Source organism: Mesoplodon mirus, assembly GCF_964341445.2.
Source record: "Mesoplodon mirus genome assembly, chromosome: 2".
Classification (NCBI taxonomy): Eukaryota; Metazoa; Chordata; class Mammalia; order Artiodactyla; family Ziphiidae; genus Mesoplodon; species Mesoplodon mirus.
The window spans coordinates 121874472-121899984 of record NC_138977.1 but is presented as its reverse complement, the minus strand read 5'-3'; the positions used below and the strand labels follow the sequence as shown (position 1 = coordinate 121899984).

General features: G+C 43.6%; 1 protein-coding gene across 1 annotated transcript in view; it reads left to right on the top strand.

Moving 5' to 3' along the window:
- The first annotated feature begins 1143 nt into the window (after positions 1-1143).
- RAB4A (RAB4A, member RAS oncogene family) overlaps positions 1144-25513 on the top strand; it is a 53534-nt gene continuing 29164 nt past the window's right edge. The window contains exon 1 of the mRNA XM_082603270.1: positions 1144-1365. Coding sequence (XP_082459396.1) covers positions 1335-1365 — 31 coding nt within the window. The 5' untranslated portion in view covers positions 1144-1334. The remainder of the gene's footprint in view (positions 1366-25513) is intronic.

The following is a 25513-nucleotide window of genomic DNA, read 5'->3' as shown; positions in this document are numbered from 1 at the left end:
ATATATACAAAATAATTCCAGGAAATTACAGTTCTCACCACATTTCAGCATGGGGCCTCCTCTGTGATTTAGAAGCAAGGATATCTATTTTCTGCTAACATCAGAGAGAAGAGTAAAATGCCGAGCCAGATAGCCTTTGGAGGGGAGGGGAAGATCTCACGGAAGTCTGATGCCAATTTGGAGGACAGAGCTAAATGGGCTTGAATAAAATGCATTTCCTGGCATTTTCCCCACCATCCAAGTCGCTTGGGAGCTTAGCCAGGACATATTTTTAGTATTCTACTGTGTCTTTTGAACAAGGTTGGGTCTTATGAGATACCACGTGGCCCTGCTCATGCTCCGATGGAGCAAAATTCCAACCAAAAATCTCTTCTCAGTAAATGTTTATCGCTGCATTTCCAACAGAAGGGGATTCTGAATTCAGTTGTGCTCCTTAAATCAAAATATTCAAACAACGACTTGTACCCGTAGAAATGCGTCCGCGGCCGAGAGCCCAGAGATGCTTCCTGCCCAAAGGCCACATTCCCTAAAGTGAGGTGCAGGGTGGCCAACGTCTACAGTCTTCTGGGGACTTTTTGGAACCGGTACGTCCTAAGCTTCTGTCAGTTTCCCCCAGACGCCAGCTCGGCCCCAGCGGCGACGGCCCCGGAAGGTCAGCCTGCCTCCCCGCCCGCAGGGCTGGCCTCCAGCTGGACACCTGGGGCCACGCACGGCCTCCTAGTTACACATTCATCCCGTCCCCGGGTTGGTCATTCCAGCGTGGAGAAAGTCCTTCCCCGGCCGAGCGCCCCAGATGACGACGACCAAGCCTTTACCGAGGCGGCCAACCTGGCAAAGCGCTGCCTTCCTCGCCAGTGCAGGCACTTTGCCTCTTCTGCGCGAGAAAGGACCCTGCTGTCCCAGCCCCTGCGCCCACCCCGTCACCCCCAGGCCTGCGGACCGCCCTCCCCTTGCCGCACCACCGCACCCCGCCCTCCCCGCGCGCCGACCCGGCTCCTGGGCGCCCATCGGCCCTCCCCGCCCCGGCCTCCCCGCGCGCACGCGCGACCACGGCGGGGGCTGGGCCTCGCGCCCCCTTCCCTCCTCCCCTGCCCCCTCCTCCGCGTCCCGACCGTTGGGGGGGGCGGGGCCGTGCGCCTGCGCGGAGCGGACAGTCTGGCGGGGCCGCAGCCGCGGGGTGGCAGGCAGTTGCCGTGGGGACCGCGGGCCCCTCCCTCCTCCGGTCCTCTGCCCCTGGCGTTCTCCACCGAGGCGCGGCCGACGACCCGGCTTCCCTGCCGCCTGCCCGGCGGAGCTGCAGACGGTGCCCCGCGAGAGGCGGAGCCGCTCCCAAGATGTCGCAGACGGCCATGTCCGAGACCTACGGTACGAGGCGGGGGCGCGGGCCGGGGCGCGGGGTCCCGGGCTTTCGGGCCGGGGTGGGGTGCTGAGGGCCCGGGCTTGCGGGCCGGGGTGGGGTGGGCGCGGGCGGCGGGGCGCGGATCCGAGTGCCGGGGCGCCGGCCGGCCGAGTGTGGCCAGTCTACGTGATCTGCTTCTCCGAGGGTCCTCTTGCTGGTTCTCCGCGTTCACGCTGGTAGGGTTTCCCTTTCTTAGTCTGATATCAGTAGTCAGGGTTTGGGAAGCCAGTTGGAGACTCGGCTCATCTGCGATATTGTCCCTAGCAAGGGATGTGAAGGACTTGAGGCGACGCCTGCAGTTGAGTGTGCTCCTCGGTTATTGCACTTTGAGCTTTCCTAGATTGGAAGTCTTCCTTTGCACTGAAATTACAAGGACTTATCGATAGGCAAGTTCATCCATTTCTATTTCCAGAGACTTTTCAGGCTGCGTGATGGCTCTTTATAAATGTGTCTTTTTAAGACCATAAGCACCTCCGAAGCACAGCCGAGTCTGCTTGATCTTTGCTTCCTCTGTAGCACCCACACCTGAAGGCACCCAACAGAGTTTTTTTTTTTTAATAAACGAAAGCCTTCCCAATTCATAAACTGTGTATTTGTTTTTGTCCTGCGTGGTAAAAATAAACAACATAGTACACTTCTGCTTTGTATCAAGGTTGATGAGGTGTTCACCAGTCTGGAATCACTCTCAGATGTGTGCATTCTCAGATTAAGTCTGATTTGGATTTTACAGTCCCAGGGAGGGGCTCAAGTTCAAAACCATTACTTCTAGTCAAATCAGTCATGTCTCCTCCGTGTGTCCTGACATGCTGCCCCCTTTCCCATCAACAGATAGGTGTGGACCGGCTTTATGGGCCGGTGTGGTTTCCAACACTACAAGGTACCCACCGGCACTGCTCTGCTCTCAGGGAGTTTACGGTCCAGGGGGGGATACGATGTTAATCCAGGTATGATACTAATGAATGTTAAAAACTTCAGGCAGGAGTTCTGAAGGAATGTGGTCTCTGAAGGTATGTTACAAAGAAACCTGACCCAGACCCAGGCCAGGGAGGCGTTAACCAGTGCGCACATACCCAGGCCCTGAGGGATCCAGGGTCCCTGTGAGAGGAGTGTGGTTGAGGCCCCTTGGCCCCTGGGCATTTGCTCCACCTTCAGCCACTCCTGTGACTGGTACCTGCCCTGTTCTTGGTAACGCTGGGAGCAGGATGGCTGTTCCTAGAAGGCTTAGGAAGTCTGACAGGACGTCCCGGGCTTGTAAGGATCAGTGTCGTGGGAGCTTCTGATGCTACAGCACCTGTCACATCCACGTGGTCTGCCTCTGTCTGTAGAGAACCACAGTCAGATTTTCTAAAGAAAATCCATTTCTCCAGCAAGTTTTGGTTATGCTTTTGCTTTTTCTTTATTTTCAAGTGCTTCTTTGTTTTTTTCCTCTGACCCGGAGAAGGAGCACATGGGAGGGGTGGAAAGTCCAAGTAAGAAACCAAGTGGGGTTATGAGTTAGGAGGAATATGGGAAGATGGAAATTTTGTTATTCAGTTGTCTCATATGAAACAATAACCTTGGTAAAATCTGGCATCTCCGCTTCAGACAGAGCTCATCAAGCATCACAGGTTAACTGATCAGATTCTGTTCATCAGGCTTTCACCTTTAGTGTTCTTATTTCATGGTACCTTCCAAATATGTTTTTTACTTTTTTTTTTTTTTTTTTTTTTGCGGTACGCGGGCCTCTCCCGTTGTGGAGCACAGGCTCCGGACGCGCAGGCTCAGCGGCCATGGCTCACGGGCCCAGCCGCTCCGCGGCATGTGGGATCTTCCCGGACCGGGGCACGAACCCGTGTCCCCTGCATCGGCAGGCGGACTCTCAACCACTGCACCACCAGGGAAGCCCTGTTTTTTACTTTTAACTAACTGAATTTAATCCTTCCCTCTAGTAGAAGAAACTCATAGAAAATTAGTTTTAGGAAGAGCAAGTGTGGCACTTGAAAGTGCCAACCCAAAATAAAAGTCACCCAAAACCAAGTCCTAATCTGTCACCTTCACTTATCATTGGTAGATTGGCACAGCATTGGTTCCCAAAAGGAAAACAGTCAGGTTCCCTGCTTCTGGCCGTTTGCCTGTTAGGTAGCTGGTAAAGGAATGTTTGCCTAATCTTTAAACTCCTTTGTACTCTGTGCTCATTTTCTCCCTTCTGGAAAAGGAGTCTCTGTAGCTTGACAGGTATATGATGAAAAATAAAGAACCACTGTTTACCAGTGTACTGTTAATGAGCTCTGTCTACTTGCCTTTTTGCTTATTAAGGCATTATTTCACCTGCCAGTGACTGAAAAGTGTTCAGTATTTTGCTGCTCTGAAAGCACCAACCACATGAATAACGTATGTTATGTAATACTTAACTTAATAGTGTAATACAACATTGAAATCTCGAGCACATAGGTTTCTGATTGAAATCCTCCCTCTGAGTATCCCTAAACCAAAACAGTGTTTCCCACACATTGTTAGATCCACAGCATTCCTAATGCTCTGGCCACTTAGTATGGCTTGGGGCTTCCCAAGGAGCTCCAGACTGGCTGATCACAAATTGGCTTTAATTTCTGATACCAAGATTTGTGAGACAAAACAAACGAATCGAATAGGTAGTGTCAAGCAGTGATGTTCAGAAAGGAGCTGAGAAGTGTAAGTGGTTTAGAACAGCGGTCCCCGACCTTCTTGGCACCAGGGACCGGTTTTGTGGAAGACAGTTGTTCCATGGAGGAGGGGGCGGGGAGGGTTCAGGTGGTAATGCCAGCGACGGGGAGCGACAGGGAGGGACGGGGAGCGGTGGGGAGCGGCGGATGAAGCTTTGTTTGCTTGCCGCTGCTCACGTCCTGCTGTGCCGCCCAGTTCCCAACAGGCCATGGATGGTAATGGTCCACAGCCCTGGGGTTGGGGACCCCTGGTGTAGAAGATGCTAGAAATTAAAAAAAAAAAAATAATGTAAGGGCTGAGGCAGTTTGAGAGCGAGGAAAAGTCTAAGCCAAATCTCTATATACACTGGACTTTATGCATTCTACAGTGACAACAATTTATGAAGCCAGAACACAAATTGTTGGCCGCATACTAGTTTTACTATTGATACAGTATACTCAATATTTTTATTTTGTGCTTTATTTTGAAAGTATTACGACATTTGACATATAACTGTGAGAATTATCAGGACATGTTCTTTTTAGAGTGTTATCACTATAGGCTGCTGTGGGTTGAATTGTGTCCCCTAAAAGGTATGTTCAAGTTCAGGTCCTAAGCCCAGGCAACCTGTGGATGTGACCTTATTTGGATATAGGGTCTTTACTGATGTAATCAGGTTCAGATGAGGTCATGTTGGATTAGGGTGAGCTCTCATTCAATGACTGGCATCCTTATAAGTTGAGAGGAATTTGATATAGACACATGGAGGGAAAATATGATGTAAAGACAGGCTGAAGTCTAAGTGATGTAACTACAAGCCCAGGACCACCAAGGATGGCCGGCAGCCACCAGAAGCTAGGAAGAGGCAAGGAGGGGTCCTTCCCTGGCATCCTCAGAGAGAGCCTGGCCCTGCCAGCACCTTGACTTTGGACTTCTAACCTAGAACTACAAGACTACCAAATAAGCCATCCAGTTTGTGGCATTTTATTATAGCAGCCATAGGAAACTAATACATAGGCGTTGGTAGTCGAAATATGATTCAGGGAGAAATTCAGGCTTGATAAAGCAAAGTGGAGTGAGGAGAACATTCTAGGCAAAGGAAATAACGTCTTCGGAGTCATCTGGTTCCAATGAAGTGTAAAAAAACTTGCTGTTAGGGAAATCACCTAAATTGCCATTACTGTGTTTTGTTAGACAGGGCATGTAAAAAATGTCAACAAAGGAAGCATATAACATCAGAATAAAGGACATTTCTCTAAACTGAATACATTTATCATTTTAAATGTTTGTATTTTTCTTTTTCTCACCATTGAAAATTGGTGAACAAGAACCAAAGTTTGGGGAACACTACAACCGTGGTTCTCAACTGCATGTGCCCCGAGCCCCCTGGTGTGTTAAGATGCAGATTCTGGTTTTGCATATTCACTTCTGCACCTGCCCAGCTCCCAGGCTGTGCATGCACTATTGGTCCAAGGACCACAACTGCATATCAGGACACTATTCTGTACAATGCCTCCAGGTCCTAGAACTTTGAAAACATTGTTCTTTGGAAAATCAGAAGTTTATGAGAATTTTTCATGGTCATTTGAACTATAAAGCATTCCAATCCTTGCCTGTCATTTGCCTTTCTCTGAAGTCTCCTAAATATTTCTAGCCACATCAGTCCCTCAAGCTAAATATCTTGTTTTCAACTCCCTACCTACCTGTTGCATGTGGATGGCCTAGAGGTAGCCTACCCCATGTCCCAAACCCAACTAATTACCCATTGCTATTCCCCAGGTACCCATTTCCCTAAGAGATGATCTTTGCTCTGAATATTTTTTTGGAATGAGAAGAAAGCTGAAGTTTCTTTGATTTTTTTTTTCTCCTAAACCATCCATTAGAGATTGCTCAGACTGATGTAATAGATTTTTTCCCCCCATTTCTAACAAATCCATTAGAATACTCGCCAGTGGAAATAGTTTGAGGGAAAACCTTTGATTCCTCTGTGTCCTGTAACACTTGTCTTTGGACGTCACAGCTTTCTCTGCCAGTCTCATCTTGGTAATGGACTGAGTTCCATGTGTTTAAAGAAGACTTTTGCTTCTCTGTAGCTGTGAATATGAATCAAAAGCTAAAATGATGTGCAGGATACTATTGTTTAAAGACGGATCAAGCAAGGCAGATGTAAAGGATAGGGTACTACAGCACAACATGTAAGTCAAACGAACACTGTCTAAAAATTGTCTTCCTTTGTAATCCCCACTAAGCTTTCTAAACAAAAATAAGTTTACATTGAGAGAGATTTGGCCAATAAATAAACCCCTGATGATGACGGTTGTGATACCTGGAGGAATCATGCTTGATTACTCTGCCATAGCTAGATGCAACCCTACACTATACTACAGAACAGTAATTGCTTATATGACAACATTTAGTGACCTTGGCCTTCTAATTCTTCCTATTTCTCTTATATGCTGTGTTTTGGGCAGTTAAGAAGTCGTAAAAAGCAGCTAATATTTAGAAATGGGGGGAGGGACACCATTCATAAAGCGCTGATACTTTATGAATGAGACGATGTATTTTAGAGGGAGGTTTATCATTTTTCAAATGTGAAGTTTTAATCTTCCAGAAGAGACTGCGGACTTAAAAACACAGCATCTTTCCCTTCTTTGTTGTAATTTAAAATATTGTTACGTGCCACGTGCTCACTTCATTACAGAAGTTTCTCTGGTTCACTTGCTTACACGGGTTATGATAGGAGTCCTCATAAAATAAACACCCAGCTTTGCTGCCTGTGGGGACTGGCAGATCTATTTTGCAATTCAGTCAACTCTTGATGGTGGCAAAGCACATCTCTTTCCAGACTAGACCGTAAGCTCTTTGAAAGTAGGGGACTGCTTGCATGACTTTCTGTCCCCCATGCTGTGACCAGCCCCTGGACACCGTCAGGGAATGCTGAATGAGCCTTCACTTTGATTCCACTGGGGAGGTGGTATATTTTCCTCTCAGTTGCAGGATGTGAATCAAAATGTCAGGATGAATAGAAAAGCTGACTGGAAGATGTAGTTTAATTCTTTTCTTTATGGTAGAAGTCTACCCGTTTTTTACCTTGTATGTAATATAAATGCAATTCTAATTAAAACCTCTCCAAAGAGGTCACACAGGCATCCTTTTTGAGAATGGACTTCCCCTGGGAAGTCACATCTGAAATCAGCTCCCAGCGGTTGGAGCTGAGGGCTGCAGAGGCACCATTGCTTTGCTTCTGGGGCAGCAGCCCTTAACCACTGCCCAGTTGAACGTAACTGCACCTGCAGAGAGAACATGATGGTCATATGGCAGCTGGCTGGCCTCAGTGTGTCCATCGGGCACTTCAGGGAGGCTGGCACCCTGCCCTGGGGCCTGGGGCACCTGGGCAGACTTCTTCCCACCCTGGGGACAGACACCAGGTGACCGGAATCTGTGTTCACCCAACATTCAAATGCCCGGCTGTTGGTAGTTATTAAATACACTCGTTGAATGCACTCACCTGATTCTAAATCCATGTTTACTTAACCACCTTCTGATTATAAATTGACTCTACATGATCAAAAATAAAATTTTTTAGAAATTATGCTTAAAAGAAAACTTCTGTTCAATAGATAATAGATTGTTAGCTCTTTTGGTCATTTTCTCAGGTGGAAGGTTTCCAACTGCAAGTGGCATAGGTAATATGAAAATGTATTTTTTTTCATTTTAGAGTACTTTATTCAAGTATTGGTCTGTTGGAATTCATTCTAGTGCACTCTTCTTGTTGAGTTTGAACATGTATTTTTGAAAATAGCTATAGATGAGGTTTCAGGGCTGGTTGATCCAGAAGCTCAGCCATGTCAGCAAGGACCTAAATTTTTAACATCTCTCTCCTCTGGCTGTATTATCCTCATCCCCTGAGTCATAAAACAGCTACTGTTTGTAATCTGGGTACCCTTCCTTGTTTACATCCATAGAAAAGAGGAATGCTTTCCCATGTTTATGAAATAAAGTGCATCATCCCCATCTGATTGGGCCAAGTTAGATCAAGTGCCTGCCCTGGACCAGTTACAGGCAGGGTAATGCCTTGCCCTCTTTAGCTGAAACCTCTGTTTCTAATCCAGTCTCAGGAAGGGAGGAGGGGCCTGGGAATCGGTTTATAAAAACAGCGCCTGTCCTGGAGTTCTGGGGTCCTGTTTCCCCAGGTTACTGTGGCTCCTTGGGGGAAGGCTGTTAGGCAGACAACATCTACCGCAGCGGTGCCTCCTAGTCTCCAAAAAATGTCAGCTGCGGTTCAGTTTGAACTTGTTTCTTCCAGTTAGTGATCTTCCTGAAGTAGAGGACAGACTTAGATGTCCCTTCTCCAATGGGGAGGACGCAGCAGAGTTGTGGAAAGAGCACGGACCTCCACCGTAGGCGAGCACAGATGGGAATCCCTGATCTTCTTAGGAAGAGCGAAATTTCTCGTGTTATTTTGCAGACACAATATACTTGCCTTTGATCTTAGTTCTCATTGGCTTTGTGAAGCTGATAAAAATATTTGGTGTTTTGAAGACTAACATTTACCTTCAGAACCACTTTGACCGCACTAATACTTTGGGGGGGGGCGACGGAGAATGGAAGTCAATTATTTGGTGGCCATTGCTATTTCCCCACTTTTCATAAATCAGCACCTTGAGTAATTTTGTCATAAATTTGTACGTAAACTAGGATACTGTACCTGTCACATACCTTTATAAAAATGAAGTCCTTACTTTGGATTGTCTTTTTAATATTAAAATCCGTAGGGACCTTCATAGCCTAGACATTGATAAAACTTTGTTGGTAAAATTGATATTAAAGTGTGTTTTGTTATTACCTAAATAAGTTCAATAAATGTTCACAACTACAAAAGCATTGAGTTAAAAGTGACCTTCTATGTATTCCTTCTGGTGTATATCATTTACTAACAAAGTTAATTTTCCCTAGTTACATTTCCCAAGAACAGTGTTATTTCTAGCTGTTATGTGACTAAAGATGCTTTCAGGTCAATATCCTTGAATGAGATTCTTCTGGTGTTGACCTATTACTCTGTTTCCATTGTACCAGGAAATCTTTCCTTACTGAGAAACCATTGGTGTGTCAGCCTGAATTATAACCCTAATCTCAATATCCTTTTTTTTTTTTTTTTTTTTTTGGTGCGGTACGCGGGCCTCACTGCCGTGGCCCCTCCCGCCGCAGAGCACAGGCTCCGGACGCGCAGGCTCAGCAGCCATGGCTCACGGGCCCAGCCGCTCCACGGCATGTGGGATCCTCCTGGACCGGGGCACAAACCCGTGTCCCCTGCATCGGCAGGCAGACTCCCAACCACTGCACCACCAGGGAAGCCCCCTCAATATCCTTAAATGAGATTCTTCTGGTATTGACCTATTATTCTGATTCCATTGTACCAGGAAATCTTCCCTTATTGAGAAACCATCGGTGTGTCAGCCTGAATTATAACCCTAATCTCTAGATGAAGGGTGAAGTTAGAATAATCTACACAAGGTGCTTTGTATCCAGTGTCTAATCCTCACCAGGACAGGGTAAGGTAAACACTGGGATGCACTTCGGGATGAGGAAACTCTCTGAGAGGCTAGGTGTCTGCTCAGGGTCCCAGAGCTAGGGTAGTGGGGCTGGCATTTGAGCTCATTCTCAAGGGTAATCAAGTCCTTACTCTCCTTTCCTTTCCCGAACAGAAATCTTTCTCTTCCATTTAGTCTCTGATCAGTGATGACCCCCTGGATCTCATTGCTCTAGTGCATGTGCTAGACACACACTGGATGTTTGATACGAGTCAGAATCTATCTCTAACTCAGGACACAATTGGGAGGTGGGCGCTGAAGCCTGTACCTTCTCAACTAATGCTGGAGGCCTTTCCCATTCGCGTGGGGTGCTTTCATTTCTGCCTAATCTCTAAAATTGCAGATACTATTATGGTACTCGAGGCTTGCTCCAAAGTTGTAGTTCAGAAAGACACGCTTTCTGTGTGAATCCTCAAATACAAAAATTACTGTTCAACTGTTCTCTTTTTATTACCCTAGTTGGAGTGTTCTCTGAAACATTTTGACAAACAACTTGCCCTTATTTCTTCATATAATTTTATCCTCTCGTATACCTCAATCAGATTTAACATTCTACTCTTTAAAGTATTCAAACTTGTTTCCTGGTTAAGGATAATTGTTTTTTTATTAGGTCTCTTTATTTCTGTCTGCTTTGCTGGCCGCCAACTTCCTTTTCTGGGCAGTTTCTACTTTAGGAGAAGAATTCCTTTTCTTTTTTTTGTTCATATTATTATATCAAGTAGGTATCACCTAAGAACTTGTGGTTTTGATGCTGGGTTGCTGGCCAGGCTCACTCACCTGTGAAGGAACCTCCGGCCCCCAGTGGGTCTGACCCACACGAGCATGTCTGCACAGTCTCAGAGCCTGTCCGTGACCTTGAGCAGCCCCTGGGGTCTGTGCTGAGAATGTTAAACCCACGATGTCACAGCTCCTTTCTGCCGTCGTTTAACTCAGGCTCAGGCAAAGCCCCAGTGCCGCTGCCACCAGCCAGGCTGCTCGCCGCCTGTCCCGCCGCCATCCATAGGTCACTGCTCTCCTGCCACCCAGACCGGCCGCCTCGCCTAAGCCAACGCTCCACCAAGGGTTTTGCTGCTTGATTCCCCCTGCCCAGTAAACCAGAACTAGTTTTTTTGGAAGCACTACATGTCATCTGATGTTCTGTGCGGTACTTTGTCCTCTTTGTTGCTGTTCCCTGGTGTCCTCGGGGCTGTTCCTTACCCCCCAAGGTCCCCTGGTCTGGGGTCCCGCTCTCTAGTACAGCCCCTCGTCCACCCTGGGCAACAGCGGGGTCCCCGCTTGGATTCTCAGTTCCTCGATGTCGTTGCGTGTCCCCTTCTCCTCCTCCTCTTCTGCTCCCCCTGTGAGGCCCTCACATCCCCGGCTGCTCTCTGGACGTCACATGCCCCGTCCCGGTCACCCTCACCCGCCCTTCCCCTTCGGAGCTGCGGGCTCCCGGCCCCTCCAGCCCCTTCTGTTCGGGTGATGAGCTGCCCATCACCCACGTGCCGCTCATGGCCTTTCCTTCGCCTCTTCCTTCCTCAACTGCGCTCGCGCTGTGCCCCCGGCCCTGGCTCTCCACCATCTGCCCTTCCCGCTGCCCTGTGGACAGAGCTCTTCTCCGATTGAGATCTCTGTAGACGGATGGCCTGTGCATCCGGCTGGGTGCTCGGGGTGCCTGGCCACCCTTCCCTCTCTCCTGGCCGGCTCGCTTTTCCTCTGCACCTGCTGTTTTAAACCTTCATTGGTCTCAAGCCCTCAGCTCACCTCCACTAGGCGACAGGAAGAGAACGGTGCCGTGCAGAGAAGACTCCCTGCCCTGCCGCCCCTTCTGCGCCTGTCTTCACCTGCGTGCCTCACCTTAGCCCTGGTCCTGCTGTCTCTAGAAAGGAAGTCTCTGTCGCAGCGGACACTAAGCCCTGCCCCACACCTCATCTCTCAAGTCTTAGGGACGTGTGTCACCAGTCATCCCTTTTCTGCTGGTCACTTCCCACCTGCTGGCCTCCACACTGCACTCTCCCTTCACTGCCCTGGCCCTTCTTTCCATCCCAGCCAAGCTTCTGGTCAGAGCTGTCAGCGCTTTTTACCTGCACCCTCTTGCATCCCCCGTCCTTCAGCAGCCCACCCTCGGCCCCAGCTCCAGTGACCTGGTTCCCTGGTTTCCTTCGGGGTGCTGGGGATTGACCTTACCGAGCTTCCGTTCACAGCGCTTAGAGGAGCCACCTGCCCAGATCTCCTCCATGGTCGTGGGCATTTGGAGTGTGATCTCTGAATCTGCACCCACAACGTGGATACGTCCTCAGAGCCTTCAGGCTTTCTTACCTCAGTTGTTGGTATCACTGACCAGCTGGTCCCTAAGCCGGAAACCCAGGACCCCTTCTCAGATGACCCACTGTCCCAGCGCCTTTTCTGCCAGGAAGTGGAATACATGGAATGAATCCTGCAGTCAAGGCCGTCATCCACTTTTGCTTCCTTTCTGACCTCTGGAAACCTTAAAAGCAGAACCAGTGCTTGGAGAAACGAGGAAGGCAGAGGCCATCTGGTCTACTCACTGTGACTTAATTTTCTTGAAGGCTGAAGGTCAGTGGTGGAGCAGATGTGCGGTGCTCTAGTGCCCCTTTCTGGCCTGGTGCCCGGTTCCCCGTCACTCGTTATTGTCCCTGTAGCCGCAGTCATACTGTAGCGTGTGCTAACGATCTGCTGTGGTCCGGGAAATGGGAGGTTGCTTGAAATGAGTGTAAAAACAAGTCTGTAGGTTCCAAATGAGGTTTCCCCCATGGAGTTAATCCTTTGGCTTTGTGTTAGCTGCTTCAGTGGAGGCCATTTTTTCCTGATCCAATTTTGTCCGTGTTCCTCAATGACTGACTTTTGCCCAAGACTGGTTTCTAATTATTCAGTACCTTTCCTGTTACCTCATTTAATTCACATTTCTCATGCAAAATTAAAAATACATTAGTAGCGTATATCCCTTTTAGGTTTTCTATTTTGGGATATGGTCTTTCCCCCACCCTCAAGCTTAGCTCATTCTGAGGAGACCCTCATAATGATCATAAGTTGGATGCAAAAAATTTCTTTGTGATTTTGAGCAAAGTGACATCCGCTGTAATAAAACAACATCAAATCCAACTGAAGTAGACATAATTATTTAGCTCCCAATTAGTTATCTTATACAACCTAACAATGTGCCCTACACATCCCTCCATAAATTACTCTGTAACATGCCTAGTGACCGGCTCCTGGTAAGCCTTTTTTGTAGCTGTTAAGCACTGTACACTTGTCATATAAAACATACATGATATGCAATGTGTATGTCATCCACCTTCCAGCAAGGAAAGGGGGGGGGAAACCACAGATCATAAAAGAAATCAGTAAAGCCAGCAAGCACACTTTCTACCAAACCCATGGATATGGGCCTCGTGAGTGAAAGCCTCACTGCTGTGAAAAAACGAGACACCCTCCTGCCCCGAGGAGAGAGTGCCAGGTTTTGTAGCTGATGCCACTCAGCTCCGAGGAAGCCTGTGAAATCCAGAGCCCCTCGTCAACAGGAGGAGTTTAACGGAAACTCTTCGTAAGGTGGATCCTTGTCACCTACAGGGAATAAGTCATTGCCGGTTGTGGTGCTTGGTCGTGTTTGTGTCAACCAGACACATGTATCTCCAGACAGAAAATAACAGGACACGCAGACTCGCATCTCACCTGCCGGTCCCTCCCTCTGGGTACCACGTCCTCCTTGAAGCACACCCTTCAGTGGTCCTTTCAGTGTGGGATGTGCAGAGTCAACTTACAGAGTCACTGTCTGATACTACCACCTATTCTTTCAGTTTTTTATAGAATTTTTATTTTGAGATCATGATAGATTCATAGGTTTAAGAAAAAATAGAGATCTCACAGACCCTTTCCCCTGTTGCCCGCAGTGGGAACATTGCAAAACGGTCTTTTGATGTTGCCATGGCTACCACAGATCACTTTTATCAGCACAAAGATCTCTCCTGCACCCTTTAAAGGCACATCCTCTTCCTCCCTGCCCCCACCCCTCCCTAGGCCCTGGCAACCGCTCATCTGTTCATCTGTTTCAGGAGTGTTCTGTAAGTGGAATCATGCAGTGTGTAATCTTTGGGGATTGACTTTTTCACACAGCATAATTCTTCGTGGAGATCCGTCCAGCTTATCGCATGTGTGAACGGTTCACTCCTTTTTATTGCTGAGTACTGTTCCTTGGTCTGAATGTACTAATTTGTTTAACCAGTCACCTGTTGAAGAACATCTGGGTTCTTTCCAGTTTTTAGCAATTACAAATAAAGCTGCTACAAACATTCATGTGCAGGGTTTTGTGTGAACATAAGTCTTCATTTTTCTGGGATAAATGCCTGGAAGTGCAGTTGCTGAGTCATCTGGTGGTTGCTTGTTTAGTTTTTGTGAGAAACTGTCAAGCTATTTTCCAGTTCACTGTACCATTTTATATTTCTACTAGCAATGTATGAGTGATCTAGTTTCTGCACATCCTGGGCAGCATTTGATGTTGTCACTACTTTTTATTTTAGCCTTTCTGTTAATGTGTAGTGATACCTTATTATGGTTTTATTTACATTTTTCTAATTATTGGCTAATGACCTAAAATATATTTTCATGTGTTTATTTGCCATTTGTATATCCTTTTCAGTGAAATGCCTCTTCATGTCTTATGCCCATTTTCTAATTGGGGTGTTTGATTTTTTAATTAATTTAATTATTGAATTATAATTGATTTACAATATTGTTTTAGTTTCAGGTGTATAGAAAAGTGATTCATTTATATATTTTTTCAGATTCTTTTCCATTATATGTTATTACAAGATATTGAATATAGTTCCCTGTGCTATAGAGTAAATCCTTGTGGCTTATCTATTTTACATATAGTAGTTTGTATCTGTTAAGCCCCACTTCCTAATTTATCCCTCTCCCTCCCTCTTTCCCCTTTGGTAACCATAAGTTTGTTTCCTATGTCTGTGAGCCTGTTTCTGTTTTGTATATAGGTTCATTTGTACTATTCTTTAGGTTCCACAGACAAGTGATATCACAATAATATTTGTCTGACTTACTTCACTAAGTGTAATATTCTCTATGTTGCTGCAAATGGCAATATTTCATTCTTTTTTATGGCTGAGGAATATTCTATTGTACGTATATACCGCATCTTCTTAATCCAGTTGTCTGTTGATGGGCACTTGGGTTGCTTCCATATCATGGCTATTGTACATAATGCTTCCATGAACATTGGGGTACATGTATCTTTTCAAATTAGAGTTTTTTTGTGTTTTCTGGATATATACCTAGGAGAGGGATTGCTGAATCATATGGTAGCCCTATTTTTAGTTTGTGAGGAACCCCCCATACTTTTTTCCATAGTGGCTGCACAGATTTACATTCCCATCAACAGTGTAGGAGGGTTCCATTTTTTCCACACCCTCTCTAGCATTTGTTATTTGTAGACTTTTTTCTTAACATCTTTATTGGAGTATAATTGCTTTACAATGGTGTATTAGTTTCTGCTTTATAACAAACTGAATCAGTTATACATATACATATGTTCCCATATCTCTTCCCTCTTGCATCTCCCTCCTTCCTACTCTCCCTATCCCACCCCTCTAGGTGGTCACAAAGCACTGAGCTGATCTCCCTGTGCTATGTGGCTGCTTCCCACTAGCTATCTATTTTACGTTTGGTAGTGTATATATGTCCATGCCACTCTCTCACTTCGTCCCAGCTTACCCTTCCCCCCACCCCCCGTATCCTCAAGTCCATTCTCTAGTAGGTCTGCATCTTTATTCCCATCTTGCCCCTAGGTTCTTCTGACCATATTTCTTTTCTTTTCTTCTTTTTTTAGATTCCATATATATGTGTTAGCATACGGTATTTGTTTTTCTCTTTCTGACTTACTTCACTCTGTATGACAGTCTCTAAGTCCATCCACCTCATTACAAATAACTCAGTTTCGCTCCTTTTTATGGCTGAGTATTATTTCATTGTGTATATGTGCCACATCTTCTTTATCCATTCATCTGTTGATGGACACTTAGGTTGCTTCCATGTCCTGACTATTGTAAAAGTAGCTGCAATGAACATTTTAGTACATGACTCTTTTTGAATTATGGTTTTCTCAGTGTATATGCCCAGTAGTGGGATTGCTGGGTCGTATGGTAGTTCTATTTTTAGTTTTTGAAGGAACCTCCATACTAATCTCCATAGTGGCTGTATCAATTTACATTCCCACCAACAGTGCAAGAGGGTTCCCTTTTCCTCACACCCTCTCCAACATTTATTTTATTTATTTATTTATTTATTTATTTATTTATTTATTTATTTATTTATTTCTCCAGCCTTTATTGTTTGTAGATTTTTTGATGATGGCCATTCTGACCGGTGTGAGATGATATCTCATTGTGCTTTTGATTTGCATTTATCTAATGATTAATGATGTTGAGCATTCTTTCATGTGTTTGTTGGCAATCTGTATATCTTCTTTGGAGAAATGTCTATTTAGGTGTTCTGCCCATTTTTTGATTCGGTTGTTTGTTTTTTTGATATTGAGCTGCATCAGTTGCTTGTATGTTTTGGAGGTTAATCCTTTGTCAGTTGCTTCATTTGCAAATATATTCTCCCATTCTGAGGGTTGTCTTTTTGTCTTGTTTATGGTTTCCTTTGCTGTGCAAAAGCTTTTAACTTTCATTAGGTCCCATTTGTTTATTTTTGTTTTTATTTCCATTTCTGTAGGAGGTGGATCAAGAAAGATCTTGCTGTGATTTATGTCAGAGTGTTCTTCCTATGTTTTCCTCTAAGAGTTTGTTTTGATGGTGTCCGGCCTTACAATTAGGTCTTTAATCCATTTTGAGTTTATTTTTGTGTATGGTGTCAGGGAGTGTTCTAATTTCATTCTTTTACATGTAGCTGTCCAGTTTTCCCAGCACCACTTATTGAAGAGGCTGTCTTTTCTCCACTGTATATTCTTGCCTCCTTTATCAAAGATAAGGTGACCTATGTGTGTGGGTTTATCTCTGGGCTTTCTATCTTGTTCCACTGATCTATATTTCTGTTTTTGTGCCAGTACCATACTGTCTTGATTACTATAGCTTTGTAGTATAATATGAAGTCAGGGAGCCTGATTCCTCCAGCTCCGTTTTTCTTTCTCAAGATTGCTTTGGCTATTCATGGTCTTTTGTGTTTCCGTAAAAATTGTGAAATTATTTGTTCTAGTTCTGTGAAAAATGCCAGTGGTAGTTTGATAGGGAGTGCATTGAATCTGTAGATTGCTTTGGGTAGTATAGTCATTTTCACAATATTGATTCTTCCAATCTAAGAACATGGTATATCTCTCCATCTGTTTGTATCATCTTTAATTTCTTTCATCAGTGTCTTATAATTTTCTGCATACAGGTCTTTTGTCTCCTTAGGTAGGTTTATTCCTAGATATTTTATTCTCTTTGTTGCAATGGTAAATAGGAGTGTTTTCTTAATTTCACTTTCAGATTTTTCCTCATTAGTGTATAGGAATGCAAGAGATCTCTATGCATTAATTTTGTATCCTGCTACTTTACCAAATTCATTGATTAGCTCTAGTAGTTTTCTGGTAGCATCTTTAGGATTCTCTATGTATAGTATCATGTCATCTGCAAACAGTGACAGCTTTACTTCTTCTTTTACAATTTGGATTCCTTTTATTTCTTTTTCTTCTCTGATTGCTGTGGCTAAAACTTCCAAAAGTATGTTGAATAATAGTGGTGAGAGTGGGCAACCTTGTCTTGTTCCTGATCTTAGTGGAAATGGTTTCAGTTTTTCACCATTGAGGATGATGTTGGCTGTGGGTTTGTCATATATGGCCTTTATTATGTTGAGGAAAGTTCCCTCTATGCCTACTGTCTGGAGGGTTTTTATCATGAATGGGTGTTGAATATTGTCGAAAGCTTTCTCTGCATCTATTGAGATGATCATACGGTTTTTCTCCTTCAGTTTGTTAATATGGTGTATCATGTTGATTGATTTGCATATATTGAAGAATCCTTGCATTCCTGGGATAAACCCCACTTGATCATAGTGTATGATCCTTTTAATGTGCTGTTGGATTCTGTTTGGTAGTATTTTGTTGAGGATTTTTGCATCTATGTTCATCATTGATATTGGCCTGTAGTTTTCTTTTTTGTGACATCTTTGTCTGGTTTTGGTATCAGAGTGATGGTGGCCTCGTAGAATGAGTTTGGGTGTGTTCCTCCCTCTGCTATATTTTGGAAGAGTTTGAGAAGGATAGGTGTTAGCTCTTCTCTAAATGTTTTTTTTTTTTTTTTTTTTTTTTTGCTGTACGCGGGCCTCTCACTGCTGTGGCCTCTCCCGTTGCGGAGCACAGGCTCCGGACACACAGGCTCCGCGGCCATGGCTCGCGGGCCCAGCCGCTCCGCGGCATGCGGGATCCTCCGGGATCGGGGCACGAACCCGTGTCCCCTGCATCGGCAGGCGGACTCTCAACCACTGCGCCACCAGGGAAGCCCTCTCTAAATGTTTGATAGAATTCGCCTGTGAAGCCATCTAGTCCTGGGCTTTTGTTTGTTGGAAGATTTTTAATCACAGTTTCAATTTCAGTGCTTGTGGTTGGTCTCTTCATATTTTCTATTTCTTCCTGGTTCAGTCTTGGAAGGTTGTGCATTTCTAAGAATTTGTCCATTTCTTCCAGGTTGTCCATTTTATTGGCATATAGTTGCTTGTAGTAATCTCTCATGATCCTTTGTATTTCTGCATTGTCAGTTGTTACTTCTCCTGTTTCATTTCTAATTCTATTGATTTGAGTCTTCTCCCGTTTTTTCTTGAAAAGTCTGGCTAATGGTTTATCAATTTTGTTTATCTTCTCAAAGAACCAGCTTTTAGTTTTATTGATCTTTGCTATCATTTCCTTCATTTCTTTTTCATTTATTTCTGATCTGATCTTCATGATTTCTTTCCTTCTGCTAACTTTGATGATTTTTTGTTCTTCTTTCTCTAATTGCTTTAGGTGTAAGGTTAGGTTGTTTATTTGAGATGTTTCTTGTTTCTTAAGGTAGGATTGTATTGCTATAAACATCCCTCTTAGAACTGCTTTTGCTGCATCCCATAGGTTTTGGGTCATTGTGTTTTCATTGTCATTTGTTTCTAGGTATTTTTTGATTTCCTCTTTGATTTCTTCAGTGAACTCGTGGTTATTAAGTAGTGTGTTGTTTAGCCTCCATGTTTTTGTATTTCTTACAGATTTTTCCCTGTAATTGATATCTAGTCTCATAGCGATGTGGTCGGAAAAGATACTTGATACGATCTCAATTTTCTTAAATTTACCACAGCATGATTTGTGACCCGAGATATGATCTATCCTGGAGAATGTTCCATGAGCACTTGAGAAGATTGTGTATTCTGTTGTTTTTGGATGGAATGTCCTATAAATATCAGTTAAGTCCATCTTGTTTAATGTATCATTTAAAGCTTGTTTTTCCTTATTTATTTTCATTTTGGATGATGTGTCCATTGGTGAAAGTGGGGTGTTAAAGTCCCGTACTACGATTGTGTTACTGTCGATTTCCCCTTTTATGGCTGTTAGTATTCACCTTATGTATTGAGGTGCTTCTATGTTGGGTGCATAAATATTTACAATTGTTATATCTTCTTCTTGGATTGATCCCTTGATCATTATGTAGTGTCCTTCTTTGTCTCTTGTAATAATCTTTGTTTTAAAGTCTATTTTGTCTGATATGAGAATTGCTCCTCCACCTTTCTTTTGATTTTCATTTGCATGGAATATCTTTTTCCATCCCCTCACCATCAGTCTTTATGTGTCCCTAGGTCTGAAGTGGGTCTCTTGTAGACAGCATATATACGGGTCTTTTTTTGTATCCATTCAGCCAGTCTGTGTCTTTTGGTTGGAGCATTTAATCCTTTTACATTTAAGGTAATTATCGATATGTATGTTCCTGTTACCATTTTCTTAATCGTTTTGGGTTTATTATTGTAAAGACCTTAAAGAAGGTCTTTTCCTTCTCTTGTGTTTCCTGCCTAAAGAAGTTCCTTTAACATCTTTTGTAAAGCTGGTTTGGTGGTGCTTAATTCTCTTAGCTTTTGCCTGTCTGTAAAGGTTTTAATTTCTCCGTCAAATCTGAATGAGATCCTTGCTGGGTAGAGTAATCTTGGTTGTAGGTTTTTCTCCTTCATCACTTTAAACATGTCTTGCCACTCCCTTCTGGCTTGCAGAGTTTCTAGTGAAAGATCAGCTGTTAACCTTATGGGGATTCCCTTATGTGTTATTTGTTGTTTTTCCCTTGCTGCTTTTAATATTTGTTCTTTGTATTTAATTTTTGACAGTTTGATTAATATGTGTCTTGTCGTGTTTCTCCTTGGATTTATCCTGTATGGGACTCTCTGTGCTTCCTGGACTTGATTAACTATTTCCTTTCCCATATTAGGGAAGTTTTCAATTATAATCTCCAAATATTTTCTCCATCCCTTTCTTTTTCTCTTCTTCTTCTGGGACCCCTATAATTCGAATGTTGGTGCGTTTAATGTTGTCCCAGAGGTCTCTGAGACTGTGCTCAATTCTTTTCTTTTTTCTTTATTCTGCTCTGCAGTAGTTATTTCCACTATTTTATCTTCCAGGTCCCTTATCTGTTCTTCTGCCTCAGTTATTCTGCTATTGATCCCTTCTAGAGAGTTTTTAATTTCATTTATTGTGTTGTTCATCACTGTTTGTTTGCTCTTTAGTTCTTCTAGGTCCTTGTTAAACGTTTCTTGTATTTTCTCCATTCTATTTCCAAGATTTTGGATCATCTTTACTATCATTATTCTGAATTCTTTTTCAGGTAGACTGCCTATTTCCTCTTCATTTGTTAGGTCCGGTGGGTTTTTGCCTTGCTCCTTCATCTGCTGTGTGTTTCTCTGTCTTCTCATTTTGCTAATCTTACTGTGTTTGGGGGTCTCCTTTTCGCAGGCTGCAGGTTCGCAGTTCCCGTTGTTTTTGGTGTCTGTACCCAGTGGCTGAGGTTGGTTCAGTGGGTTGTGTAGGCTTCCTGGTGGAGGGGACTAGTGCCTGTGTTCTGGTGGATGAGGCTGGATCTTCCCCTTCTGGTGGGCAGATCCACGTCTGGTGGTGTGTTTTTGGGTGTCTGTGGTCTTATTATGATTTTAGGCAGCCTCTGTGCTAATGGATGGGGTGTGTTCCTGTCTTGCTAGTTGTTTGGCATAGGGTGTCCAGCACTGTAGCTTGCTGGTCGTTGAGTGAAGCTGGGTGTTGGTGTTGAGATGGAGATCTCTGGGAGATTTTTGCCGTTTGATATTACATGGAGCTGGGAGGTCTCTTGTGGACCAGTGTCCTGAAGTTGGCTCTCCCACCTCAGAGGCACAGCACTGGTTCTTGGCTGGAGCACCAAGAGCCTGTTCTCCACACGGCTCAGTATAAAAGGGAGAAAAAGAAAGAAAGAAAGAAAGAAGATAAAATAAGATAAAATGAAATAAAGTAAAATAAAGTTATTAAAATAAAAAATAATTATTAAGAAAAAAAAATTTTTAAGTAATAAAAAGAAAAAAACGGACAGACAGAACCCTAGGACAAACCCTAGGACAAACGGACAGACAGAACCCTAGGACAAAGCAAAGCTCTACAGACAAAGTCACACACAAGCATACACACTCACAAAAAGAGAAAAAGGAAAAAATATATATATATCGTTGCTCTCAAAGTCCACCTCCTCAATTTGGGATGATTTGTTGTCTATTCAGGTGTTCCACAGATGCAGGGTACATCAAGTTGGTTGTGGAGATTTAATCTGCTGCTCCTGAGGCTGCTGGGAGAGATTTCCCTTTCTCTTTGTTCACACAGCTCCCGGGGTTCAGCTTTGGGTCTGAGAGCGTCTGTTCTTCGCTCAGACAGGACGGGGTTAAAGGAGCGGCTGATTCGGGGCTCTGGCTCACTCAGCCCGGGGGAAGGGAGGGGCACTGAGTGCGGGGTGAGCCTGTGGCGGCGTGACGTTCGTTGCACCTGCCTGAGGCGTGCCGTGCGTTCTCCCAGGGAAGTTGTGCCTGGATCCCGGCACCCTGGCAGTGGTGGGCTGCACAGGCTCCCGGGAGGGGAGGTGTGGATAGTGACCTGTGCTTGCACACAGGCTTCTTGGTGGCGGCAGCAGCAGCCTTAGCGTCTTGTGCCCGTCTCTGGGGTCCGCACTGATAGCCGCGGCTCGCGCCCATCTCTGGAGCTCCTTTAGGCGGCGCTCTGAATCCCCTCTCCTCACTCATCAGGAAACAAAGAGGGAAGAAAAAGTCTCTTGTCTCTTCGGCAACTCCAGACTTTTTCCCGGGCTCCCTCCCGACGAGCTGGGGCGCACTGGCCCCTTCACACAGCCAACGCCAGTCCTCTCCCTGGGATCCGACCTCCACAGCCTGAGCCTCAGCTCCCAGCCCCCACCCTTCCCAGCGGGTGAGCAGATAAGCCTCTCGGGCTGGTGAGTGCAGGTCAGCACCGATCCTCTGTGCAGGAATCTCTCCGCTTTGCTTTCCGCACCCCTGTTGCTGCGCTCTCCTCCGTGGCTCCGAAGCTTCCCCCTTCCACCACCCGCAGTCTCCACCCGCGAAGGGACTTCCTAGTGTGTGGAAACCTTTCCTCCTTCACGGCTCCCTCCCACTGGTGCAGGTCCCGTCCTTATCCTTTTGTCTCTGTTTATTCTGTTTTCTTTTGCCCTACCCAGGTACGTAGGGAGTTTCTTGTCTTTTGGGAGGTCTGAGGTCTTCTGCCAGCGTTCAGTGGGTGTTCTGTAGGAGCAGTTCCTCGTGTAGAAGTATTTCCGATGTAGTTGTGGGGTGGAAGGTGATCTCTGTGTCTTACTCTTCCACCATCTTGAAGCTCCTCCTGTAGACTTTTTGATGATGGCCATTCTGACCAGTGTGAGGTGGTACCTCATTGTGGTTTTGATTTGCATTTTCCTGATGATCAGTGATGCTGAGCATCTTTGCATGTGCCTGTTGGCCATCTGTATATCTTCTTGGAGAAACGTCTATCTAGATCTTTCATCCATTTTTTGATTGTTTTTTTTTTGTTTGTTTTTTTGATATTAAGCTGCATGAGCTGTTTGTATATTTTAGAGATTAACCCCTTGTTGGTCTCATCATTGGCAAATCTTTTCTCTCAGTCCGTAGGTTTATCTTTTCATTTCATTGATGGTTTCCTTTGCTGTTCAAAAGCTTTTAAGATAGATTAGGTCCCATTTGTTTATTTTTGCTTTTATTTCTTATTTCTAAGAAAATATTGCAACCATTTATGTCCAAGAATGTCTTGCCTGTGTTCTCATCTAGGAGTTTTATGGTGTCATGTCTTATATTTAGGTCTTTAAACCATTTTGAGTTTATTTTTGTATATGGTGTGAGGGAGTGTTCTAATTTCATTTACATGTAGTTGTCCAGCTTTCTCAACCCCATTTGTTGAAGAGACTGTGTTTTCTCTACTGTATATTTTTGTCTCCTTTGTCTTAGATTAATTTACTGTGGGTTTATTTCTGGGCTCTCTGTTCTATTCCATTGGGCTATATGTCTGTTTTTGTGCCAGTACCACAGTTTTGATTACTATAGCTTTATAGTATAGTCTGAAGTCTGGAAGGATTATTCCTCCAGCTTTGTTCTTTTTCCTCAGGATTACTTTGGCAATTATGGGTCTTTTTTGGTTCCATATAAATCTCAGGATTGTTGTTCTTGTTCTGTGAAAAATGTCATGGGTATTTGATAGGGATTGCACTAAATTTGTAGATTGCTTTGGGTAGTATGGACATTTTAACAATATTAATTCTTCCAATCCAAGAGCGTGGGATATCTTTTCATTTCTTTGCATCATCTTCAATTTCCTTTATCAATGTTTTATATTTTTCAGTGTATACGTCTTTCACCTCCTTGGTTAAGTTTATTCCTAAATATTTTTTTGATGAAATTTTAAATGAGATTGTTTTTTTTTTTTTACTTTCTCTTTCTGATATTTCATCGTTAGTATAAAGAAATGCAACAGATTTATGTATATTAATCTTGTATCCTGCTACCTTACTGAATTCATTTATTAGTTCTAATGGTGAGTTGTTTGAATTTTTTTACTGTGGAGTTTTGAGAGGGTTTTTTTTCAATTGATGAATATATTCTAGATGCTAGTCCTTTGTTGGATATTTTGCAGATCTTTTCATCCAGTCTGTAGCTTGTTTTTTCATTCTCTTAACAAGGTTTTCTACAAAGCAAATGTTTTCAATTTTGGTGAAGTCAGATTTATCAGTTTTTCCTTTTCTGGATTTTGTGTGTGTGTGTGTGTGTGGTGTCCAGCCTAAGAGCTCTTTGCTTAGCCATTGATCCTGAAGCTCTTCTCCTATTTTTTCTAAAAGTTTCATAGTAATGTTTTACCTTTTAAGTCCGTGATCTGTTTTCAGTTAATTTTGCATAAGATATGAAGCTTAGGTCAAAGTTCTTTTTCCCCCCCGATGGATGTCCAGCTGCTTCAGCACCATTTGTTGAAAAGGCTCACTTTCTTCTGTGAAATGAGTTTTGCACTTTCAAAAGCAGTTGGACGTATTAATATAGGTCTACTTCTTAGTTCTGGTCTGTTCCATTGATCTATGTGTCTCCCCCATCAGTCCCTCACAGTGTGATTGCTGTAGCTACATAATAACTCAGGTAAGGTGATTGCTTCCACTTTGTTTTTCTTTTTCAAAATTGTTTTTGCTATGCTCGCTCCTTTGTCTTTTCATATGAATTTTAGAATAATCTTGTCTATATGTACCAAAACGTCTTGCTAGAAATAGGACTGAATTGGTGTCTTTACTCTGTCTAGTCTTTAATCCATGAACACAGTATGTCTGTTTATTTAGATTACCTTTTGTTTCTTTCATCAGCATTGTGCAGTATTTTTTATCATAGAAACCCTTTACATGTTTTTGTTAGACTTATGCCAGAGTTTTTTTTTTCAGTGATTGCAAGTGGTGTTATATTTTAAATTTTGACGTTCATGTGTTTGTCATTAGTACGTAGAGATACGATTGATTTTTATATCCTACAATCTGGACCTTGCTGAATTCACTTATCAGTTATAGGAGGGTTTTGGGGTGTTTTTTTTTTTGTTTGATTCCTTGGATTTTCTATGTAGACAATCATATTGTCTGCCAGTAGGAACAGTTTTATTTTTTCCTTTTTGATCTGTGTGCCTTTGTTTCCTTATGCCTCACTGCACTGGCTAGAACTTCCTGTATGATATTGAATAGAGTGGTGAGAGCAGACATTCTTACTTTGTTCTTGATCTTAGGGGGAAAGCAGTCTTTCACTGTTCAGTGTAAGGTTAGCTGTAGAATTTTTTAAACACTCTTTATCAGTTGAGGGAGTTCCTCTCTGGGTTGCTGTCTTTTTTTGTTTTTTGAGTGTCTTTATCATAAATGAGTGTTGACTTTGACAAAATGCTTCTGCTGCATCAATTGATATAATTGTGTGATTTTTCATTTTAACCTGTTAGTAGAGAAATTACATTGATTGATTTTCAAATATTGAACAGCCTTTTGTCCCTGAAACAAAGCCCACTTGGTCATAGTGTATAAGTTTTATATATGTAAAACTGAATTCTTTTTGCTAATATTTTGTTAATGTTCATAAGAGATACTGCTCTGTCATTTGTGTTGTTTTAAGGCTGTCTTTTTCTGGCTTTGGTATCAGGGAAATACTAGCTTCATAAAATAACCAGGGAAGGGTTCCCTCCTCTTCAGTTTTCTCAAAGATGTTATATAGAGTTGGTGTTGATTCTTTTTTTAAATGTTCATAGAATTCTCTAGTAAAACCATCCAGCCTAAATGTTTCTTTTATTGTTAGTTTTAAAATTACACATTCAGTTTCCTTAAGTTAT